This window comes from Puma concolor, chromosome D1 (assembly GCF_028749965.1).
Source record: "Puma concolor isolate L17-30 chromosome D1, mPumCon1.1.hap2, whole genome shotgun sequence".
In the NCBI taxonomy this organism is placed as follows: Eukaryota; Metazoa; Chordata; class Mammalia; order Carnivora; family Felidae; genus Puma; species Puma concolor.
In genome coordinates this window covers 11098556-11108311 of record NC_141676.1, presented here as the reverse complement: position 1 = coordinate 11108311, position 9756 = coordinate 11098556, and the positions used below count along the sequence as shown (strand labels likewise).

At 40.7% G+C, this 9756-nt stretch overlaps 1 protein-coding gene across 1 annotated transcript; it reads left to right on the top strand.

The window, feature by feature from the left end:
- The first annotated feature begins 635 nt into the window (after positions 1 to 635).
- On the top strand, positions 636 to 8455 carry OOSP2 (oocyte secreted protein 2). Its single transcript, XM_025915311.2, has 4 exons — positions 636 to 711; positions 5215 to 5393; positions 6308 to 6411; positions 8213 to 8455. Exons 1-4 carry the CDS (start codon positions 636 to 638, stop codon positions 8409 to 8411), a joined length of 558 nt encoding a protein of 185 aa, XP_025771096.2. The 3' UTR covers positions 8412 to 8455.
- Positions 8456 to 9756: the final 1301 nt, after the last annotated feature.

The following is a 9756-nucleotide window of genomic DNA, read 5'->3' as shown; positions in this document are numbered from 1 at the left end:
CATGAAAAAAACATTATTCTCCCGTGTTATAAGTAAATACTTTTAAGGCTTGATCTGGCTAAACTAACTAAAACATTAATTTATGGACAAATCAATAAAGACAGATTTTTAGATTTCCTTGATGCCAAGAAAGATGGCTTTCTATAGGTCCCTGTCTCCTCCTGGGGATGTTTGTTTCTGGGCAAGTCACTTTATTATCCCTGCTGCTGATTCTTCCAGCCAAAGTCAGAGAAAAGAAGAAATAATCATCTTTTGATTTCAAACGTATATGACTTAGGCTGTTCCACATATTAGCTGGACACCCAAAAATCAGCTGGTGCCAATAATTTCCTACAATTTAGCATGTACTGGAAATGTCATGTGCCATGCTAGCCTCCCGGATGGTCTCAACAGGCCTCATGCAGACACCGTCTGTTATCAAATAGCACTTTTTGTGTGATATGCCTTTCGGAGAGTCAGTGTTTGGGAAATCTGGAGAGTTGCAGCTTTTAGGTGGTTGACATTGAGAGGGTGCCGCATGCCCTATCTAAATCAGTAGGAAAATGAAGACAGCTGAGTGTGGGATGCCGCATAAAATCACATAAGGCTGCACCACTTCCTGTTTCCTGAGAAGTCCTGGCTGGGGGTCTGTCCAGATGAAGGTCTCTGTGGCTTTAGGAGTCTGGTCGCTCCTTGCTGCCTTGATTTGGCCTTGCACTGAGAGCATCTATGGTAGAGGCCAGTTCTAAAGAACACTTTCTTGGAGGAGTTATGGTCGCTTTCCATGCAGGAACTCTCCTCCCGAAGAGTTCAGATCTTAACAAGCAGCTGGAAGGGAAGTGCTTTCGGGCCGAGGAGACTTGAGTCAATATACTGAGGCCATCTGGAGTGGGGGACTCAGGAAGTAAGGGCCCTCTGGGGTAAGGGGATGCAGGGCATTGGGGCCATCTAGGATAGAGGGGCACATGGCATTGGGGGCACCTGGGGTGGGGAGCACAGGGCGTTGGGGTCATCTGGGGTGAGGAAGCAGGGCATTGAGGCCTGGCTGGGCTCTATGATGCTCAGGTGCAAGGAAGATTCTAGCTACTTCAGCCAATTTGTGTGGCAGCTACATGTGTTCCTCGGGCTTTCCCTCAGATTTCTCGGATACTAGAGGCACGACTTCATAATGTCAGACTGACTAAGATTAGTATGAGAAAAACAAGTGACAACAGAAGCCTGGACTCCCTGTATGTCCATATCCACTTATCCTGTTGAATCCAACTTTAAACTGTCGCAATCTTTTTTCCTCTAGGAAGGATCCTTCTGATACTCTTATCTAGGTGACAGTAGGATAATATTTCCAACCCATGGAGCGATTTGGAGGTGACAGTCACTAATATAGAACACCTGCTTTCTCCAATGCCACTTTCCCCACAAACCATCTCCCTGAATTTTCTTACTTTCTTGATGGTTTATCTGTAAAGAGCCAGAACTTACTGGCTTACGAAGTGTTGGAATCTCTTGCTCATTACATATGAATATTTTTTCACCCTGGGAAGACTTAGGTCCTCCAAAGTGTTTAAGAATATTCTGAATGCGGGGCACCTGGGTGGCACAGTCGGTTAAGCGTCCGACTTCAGCCAGGTCACGATCTCGCGGTCCGTGAGTTCGAGCCCCGCGTCGGGCTCTGGGCTGATGGCTCGGAGCCTGGAGCCTGTTTCCGATGCTGTGTCTCCCTCTCTCTCTGCCCCTCCCCCGTTCATGCTCTGTCTCTCTCTGTCCCAAAAATAAATAAACGTTGGAAAAAAAAATTTTTTAAAAATAAAAAAAAAAAGAATATCCTGAATGTATTCCAAGGTTTACTGCTCCCTATTACTGTTTGGGGAAGCTTTCCTCGTCAAGGTTTGAACCTCTAGCCATTCTCTTCATTGTGTGATCCGACTTTCTATTATTACTTTGTAATGGGAATGTAACGGGAAGGGGAATGGGAAAGCCCCAGTGCTTTAGGAAAGAAGATAATAAGTAGACAGTTAGCCCCTTGACACAGGACTGGCTTGCTCAGAGTCATGGTAGACTTATTTGTGAGAAGTATGAAGTGAGAAGTAATAAATATTGATGGCAGATGGTCATTTTTAAAGTCGTTTGTTTGACTATTTCTTCCAACGACTACCTGTTGTCAATTCCTAAATTGATGCAAGAGTCACCTGGGAGGTAATTTAATGAGCTTTTGCTGTGGGAAGGTCATCCTCCAGCTCTTAATATTTCTACAGCTACCATAGAGGGGCAGTTTACTCAGCACATCTGTGAAGAGTACAGGGTCAAAGTCAATCAGGTGTATGTTTTGTGCTTCACGGCACAGGTAATTTAATTTTTAGATGATGTGCAGACTGCCATTATCATATGTGGCGTGTGGTATATTATTGAGATCGGCATAAATAATGGAAAACACCCATGACAGGTGATCCTAATTGCTTTAGGAAGGAAAATCTTCCTAACAATTTTCCTGACCACAGATCTGCTCACATATGCCTTCCAAAGGCAGCCTTTTAGCAAGGCTTTCGACTTGGAGCCCTTATCAATTTACTCATCACTTTATGTCCTTTCTGCAGGAGACAATAGCCACTTATCACACCTGAGTATTAGTGAGCATACTCCTATTGTTGCTTTACTTTATTTAAACATTTTTTTCTTTAACGTTTATTTATTTTTTGAGAGACAGAGAGAGACAGAGCATGAGCAGGGGAGGGACAGAGAGAGAGACAGAGGGAGTCACAGAATACGAAGCAGGCTCCAGGCTCTGAGCTGTCAGCACAGAGCCCGATGCGGGGCTTGAACCCATGATCTGTGAGATCAGACCTGAGCTGAAGTTGGACACTTAACCAACTGAGCCACCCAGGTACCCCAATTTTTTAAATTTTTCTTCTGCCTTTAGAGAGATGCTGGTGGGGGACAGGAGGCATTGATCGGACTTCAGCAGTGACTGAACTACTTATTTCTGGAATAAGAGGTTACTACTTTATTTACTTCCAGGTTCTGTTAGGCTCCAAAGCATGTAAGTGCTTTGGTTGTGGCTCTATTTAGAACTCCTACAGCTCCCAGGAGACGTTGGGAGTATGGGAAATTTGTCTTAAATGTCATCCCAAACCACTGTAGCTTAACTGTCCAGTTACTGGCTAGCATTGCCACCTCGTGTGCACATTCACTTGAACCAGTCCAGCCCAGTCCACTAACTGGACTGAGGCTCTGAGTACACTCTGTCAAACTGCCAGAACTTTTGTTCATCCTGACTGTGAATCTTCCCATTCGGTGGCCTTCACTGACTCGTGAATAAATTGCATTGCAGTGTTAACCAGTTTTTTCAAAATCTAATAATTGGGTAGCTATAGAATTCAAGCCCTATCCAGCCAGCTGTAAGAAGGTTACCTTCCTATAGGTTGGATGGCCAGTCAGACTTTCACTCTCTCCCGCCCCTTCCCTTTGTTAAACAGTAAGGGGGAGGTTCTGTAATTTCTGCTCATCTGGAAGTTCTGCGTGCAGGTGGTACTATCAACAAGGGCTACAATTCAAACTATGTATATTCAACATTCCCTGGGTTCTGTGCAGCTGTGAATATAAAGATAATTACGAAATGAAATCCAAGTTCAAAGTACTTATCCTAGCTTGGATGACAGGTTGTGTTAGAGCAACTTATATCAGCGTCAAAATAGGAAGATAAGATTTAAACCCGGTTACTTCCACTTTTGCAAAACATGAGGAGGCTGTATCTGATGAGATGTGGGGTCATGTTCTGGGTTATGAGTCTCATGCCTTAAGTGTGGGGCAGGTACTGGCTACCGAAGAATAGTCTCTGTTTGGAAAAAAAATCTTTTATAAAAAATGGTTATCTGTCATTTCAACTTTGTATCATTAGATATATAAGGTTTGTGTTGTGACTTGCTTCTTTCTCATAACTATTTTCAGATTGATACTTTATAATTATATTTGCCATGTTACCTAGAAGTTGATTATATAAATACATTATAATTTCTTCATTTGGCTGTTGGTCATTTGGCCTGAAGTATTTTGTTCATTTACATTTATTATTATTGTTGACATATAGTTGCAGTTCATTTATTGCAATCATCTTATTGCTTACTTTTTTTTTTTTTTTTAGTTTATTTTCTTTATTTAGAGAGAGTGAGAGAGCACATGGGAGGGGCAGAGAGAAAGGGAGACAGAGAATCCCAAGCAGGCTGCGCACTGTCAGTGCAGAGCCCAATGTAGGGCTCGAACTCACAACTGTGAGATCATGACCTGAGTCAAAAGCAAGAGTTAGACACTTAACCGACTGAGCCACCCAGGATCCCCCTACGGCTTAATTTTTGTCCTTTTTGTTTGTTTGTTTGCTTTGATGTTTTGTCTCTTCCCCTAAGGCTTTTTTGCCTTCTTCTAAATTGTTTCAATTTGTTTTTCTCCATTCTCTTTTGTTCTCCACTTTGGAAGTTTTGTAACCTGTTTCATTAGTTTTTCCCCCCTACCACTAATCATGACTCTTTAAAGCCAATAAATCTGTGTTTTCTTTCTGAACATTAGTAGGATCCATGCAGTTCAACTCTGATCACCGCTCTGAGAAGCTCTGGTTACTGTCCGCCTTTACTTCTTCCATGGGATAAATGAGTCCATTAGAAATAGTGATTATCCCTGACTGACTGAAGATTTCAATGTAAAGGATAAGAATAGGTTTTACATGGAAACCTTCACAGAACTGCCGTCCCAGGCAGCGGATTTTCTCTCTTCAGAGTCTTTCCTCTGTGGCTCTGACTGTCTTTGGTAGGGACTGTTCCAGATCAGGATTCTACTCTCCCACCCTTTCCCCTTCTCCCTCTCCAAAGAGCATTCCTGGGAATACATCTCTCCTCTTCGAATGCATTGCAATTTACTTCTGTGCCTTTTGTGTGGTCCCAGATACATCACCCTCTTTAGAATATAATGTCTTTTAGAGGAGGCAGGGGACTAGAAGATTATGATTTTCTTATGTGTTGATCTTCTTCCCTGTGAAATAAATGAAGCCTAGTTATTTGAGGATAATATGCAGATATTTTGGAAAAACCGGTAATGTGAAAACCCTTTATATGTTATTCTATAAGCCTTGATTACCTTTGCCGGAGAAAGACATACCTTTTATTTAACACAAAGGGCAGAGCTGAATATTCTTTGGGCTCTTCCCAGATGTAAATACACATCTGACACTTTCTTATATGATTCTTTCTGTAGTGACAGTAAGTTGTTCAATGGACTGGGTGATGATCTTGGTTAGCCCATGTGGGCACAACAGCGATCTGTATATATTTGCTGATGAATTGCACCTGGGATCAGGTCGCCCTATGACTTGGATTCAGACCTCTACATATGATTTTATATACCCTGTACATGACCGTGGGATCAAGACAAAGGTGAGCACAGTATTATTTATAAAAATAACTTCTTAAAAAAATTTTTTTTAACATTTATTTTTGAGAGATAAAGTGCAGGCAGGGGAGGGGCAATGAGAGAGGGAGACACAGAATCCGTAGCAGGCTCCAGGCTCTGAGCTGTCATCACAGAGCCCAATGTGGAGCTCGAACCTATGAACCGTGAGGTCGTGACCTAAGCCGAAGTGGGATGCTTAACCAACCAAACTACCCAGGTGCCCCTAAAAATAACTTTGAAGTAGTGTTTTAGATCTTTATACCTGGCTCTAAAATTACTGTCTTTTTTTTGTTTGTTTGTTTTAAGGATTACATTTTGCTTCTAGTTATTGTTATTTATGGGCAGATGACAACATGGTCCCTTCCTTATCATTCACTGAACATTGGGCCATCCATGTGCACGGACCCAAGAGCACAGGTTTCCTGACTGACTGGTTAGGAAACCGATTTTAAATTGTCCTTCAGCTCCTCTTGTATTTCACCAAAGCTTAGCAGACAGTTTTAAGTTTCATTCGATGCTCCAAAGGGGAAGAGTCACAAATCCTGCGAAGGTTTATCCTATTCATTGGATCATTTGAACTGCCCTGAGGCAGTATTTTCACTGAAGAAGTATTTTCACTACAGAGAGAGACAGAGCACATGTTGGGGGAGGGGCAGAGAGAGGAGACACAGAATCCGAAGCAGGCTCCGGGCTCTGAGCCATCAGCACAGAGCCCGACGCAGGGCTCGAACCCACGAGCTGTGAGATCATGACCTGAGCCGCCTGAGCCGAAGTCTGACGCTCAACCGACTGAGCCACCCAGGCGCCCCTAGGCATAAATCTTAAACTAGAATACAAACGTATGTATGCCTCCCCTGTTACGAGAATTACCTTCTGCTTAAATATTGTGCTCCTCTAGGTTGTTTCGGAGGATACCCTCCTTTTTCAAACAGAGATGTTCTTTAACCCTAGGATTGTGCATTGTGAGAGCCAGAAAATCCCTTTGGAATGTTCTGCCTCTAGGTCAGTCCAATAGACCAGACTCCTTTGGAAAGCATCCATCTTACCTTTACCAAATCAGATGCTTCTGCAAAGCATAGACTTTAGATTTGACTCACCCGTAAGCGTATTTCCAAACAAGCATGAAATTGACATTTATCATAATATGGAGTATTTTTATTTTTTAATGTAATATTTATTTTAGAATCAAAACATATGCAATCTAGCGTAACTAGGTTATTTTACGGTAACTGAACTGCAAAGCAGAATCATTAGATACCCAGTCGCCTTAATAAGTGGAAGAGTCAAACCTGATGCTGTTTTTTAATGTCTTCTCCTTTATAATTCCCTAATACATCTCATGGCTTAATTCCATGTGAATACAGTGACTGACTAAAAAGAGAAAACCAGTCCTTCATTTTAATACTAACTCATGGAAATGCATGAAAGGAAAGGTTTATCAGCCTAATCATTAGATGCACTTTGCTTGCCGTTTTGTGGAACTGAGATGCTGAATCCCAAAGGGACCCCACATAAACTTTGAGACCAAGTGGAATGGTGAATACTGAAACACTTTACCATGTCATTGTAATATTCACATTGAGTTTTACGAGTTACAAATCTTGGAAAAGATTTCATCCTTGTTTGATATATGGAAATAGTTGACATAAAAAAAGAAGGTAGAGCTCAGAGCAAGTGTATAGTATCTTATAACATTATCAGAATCCTTTTTGTGGGGGGGGAATTTTTTTTTTTTTAATTTTTTAATGTTTCATTTTTTGTTTGTTTTTGAGAGACAGACAGAGTGCAAGTCGGGGAGGGGCAGAGATAGAGGGAGACACAGAATCCGAAGCAAGATCCAGGCTCTGAGCTGTCAGCACAGAGTCTGATGCAGGGCTCGAACCCACGAACAATGAGATCATGACCTGAGCTGAAGTCTGGTGCTTAACCGACTGCCACCCAAGTGCCCGAGAATTGGTATTTTTTATTGTGGTAAAATATACATAAGATAAAATTTGTAACCATTTTTTTAAAATTTTATTTTTTAAAATTTACATCCAAATTAGCATAGAAAATTTATAACCATTTTTAAGTGTACATTACATACATTCTCATTGTTAAATACTTTGATCTTCTTTTAACTTATTTTCATAAGGCAAATCGAAGGCTGAGGAATTTAGCAATACTCTGGGGAGTAGCTGACACTAACACTGGATTCTGTAGACACACACACACACACACACACACACACACACATTTTCATTCCTATATATTAGCCGATGCTTCCAGTAATATAAAACACTCTGAAACAATGCCCTGGAGCTATTGCCTCTCCGTAGGCCACCAGATTAATTATGATGACTACAGCATTTCTACTTCGATAGTAATTTTGATGTTTGCAGCTTATCTTCCTTAGAAAAAAAATGAAAACAAGGCCAACAGATATATGATTAGGTTACTGGTGCATAAATGTTACTGCTGCACACGCACACGTGCGCACACACACACACACATATCCTTTACTACCACTGCATGGGGTCAGATTAAGCTTTTGACAGCTTTTACTTACTGTTCTTAGGAATCCACTTGTCTAAATCCATTCCACTGGGCACTTTGGTACTTTACTGAAGCAAGCATTACAAATCATCAGTTATGCAGAAGGTCTAGGCCTGTGCCACACCCCTAAATCATTATACTGAAAATGGCCACTGTGTTAAACAGTGGTAAAAAAATAACTTTGTCCCCACCTGTAGACTCAGAATGACCTGGTACCAAGTATGCCAATAATATCTGCTTCTGTTTTTTGTTTTGTTTTGTTTTTTAGGAAATCAGTATGGCTCACACCAGTTTCTGCAGATAATGAAATAAAATTGGACCCCAGTCCCTTTATTGGTGACTTTGAGACAACATCTGAAGAGCTAGGATTACTAAGTTCAAGTCAGATGGGTTCCCTCCTTAAGGAGAAATGGAGACTTGGAGTTGGCATCATGAATTTTGTTCGAAAAACTGTTTTTTTGTATTAAAAAAAAGTTAGTATAAATCTTTTCTTAGATATCTTACCCCTAAACATCCCTAATTCAGTAAAGGTCCTGATTCAGTGAAAGTATATTTTTCATTTTTTTATTCATTAGGGGTATAGCTGATTAATTTAATGTTAATAGGTAATTTATACTAGCCATTTGAATTTTATTTTTTAGGGCCACCTGGGTGGCTCAATCATCTAAGCATATGACTCTTGTTTTCGGCTCAGGTCATTATCTCACAGTCATGAGGCTGAGCCCTGTATTGGGCTCCTCATTGGGTGTGTAGCCTGCTTAAGATTCTCTCTGCCCCTCCCTCTGCCCCACCCCATGCGTGCTCCCTCGCTTGCTCTCTCTCTGTATCTCTGTCTCACAAAAATTTTATTTTCTATTCTATATGGTAGAACAATATGTCTTCAATGACAATAATTTGATCCAATTGATATGAACCTTCGAGAAATATGTTCTAAATATTTTTTTTTTTTTTTTTTTTTTAGTAGGGGTGCCTGGGTAGCTCCATTGGTTAAGAATCTGACTTCAGCTCAGGTCATGATCTCCCAGTCTGTGAGTTCCATTCCTACATCAGGCTCTCTGCTATTGATGGAGTGGAGCCTGCTTTGGATCCTCTGTCCCCCTCTCTCTGACCCTCCCCCGCTGGTGTGTGCATGCTCTCTCTCAAAAGTAAATAAACATTAAAAATTTTTTAATATTTTTTTTAGTAAAAATAAAGAATAGAGATAGGTATCTAAATGTGCCAGAGAGTAAATTTGTGCAGAGTCTAAAATTTAACATATTCTCAGGAAAGACAAAGTCCTTTTGTGTGAAGATACTTTAACTTGTGTGGGCTTTCCTAATTAGTAAAATCAGTTCCTAAAAATAATTCCTAATTAGTAAAGTCAATTCCTAAAAGTATTCTATGTATATCATATTTGAGTAATTATTGCAGAAGGAAATTAGATTCATATTCTAGGATTTCAACAACCACTTTCTTAACTGAAATTTGATGTCACATTTTCTGTTCTCTCCCTGATGTGACTTTTCCACACTTGAAATAATCGACTGATTGAGGTGGTGAAAGGTTGGATCATCCTATCACAGTATCATCCTCTTATAACCATTTGTCAACAGCTACCTGTGACCCCTTCTTTTCCCCAGGGAGGCAATTTTACCATGCAACGCACAAAAAAAGTCTCTTCTGACTTTTGGGATATTTCTTATATCGTTTATGAGGATGGAGCTGTGCCATTCAATTGGTTATTAAATGTGTATTTGAATGTTACATGAGTCTGGAATCTGATTTTGCCAAGGTATTTTTCACTAAGATATTTCAATTAAAAAAAAATTGAAG

Excerpts from the sequence above, each read along its gene's own strand:
- OOSP2 (XM_025915311.2), top strand. The coding sequence starts at position 636 with ATGAAGGTCTCTGTGGCTTTAGGAGTCTGGTCGCTCCTTGCTGCCTTG. Across the intron at positions 712-5,214 it reads TTGCACTGAGAGCATCTATG|TGACAGTAAGTTGTTCAATG; the intron begins GTAGAGGCCAGT and ends TTCTTTCTGTAG. Across the intron at positions 5,394-6,307 it reads ACCGTGGGATCAAGACAAAG|GTTGTTTCGGAGGATACCCT; the intron begins GTGAGCACAGTA and ends GTGCTCCTCTAG.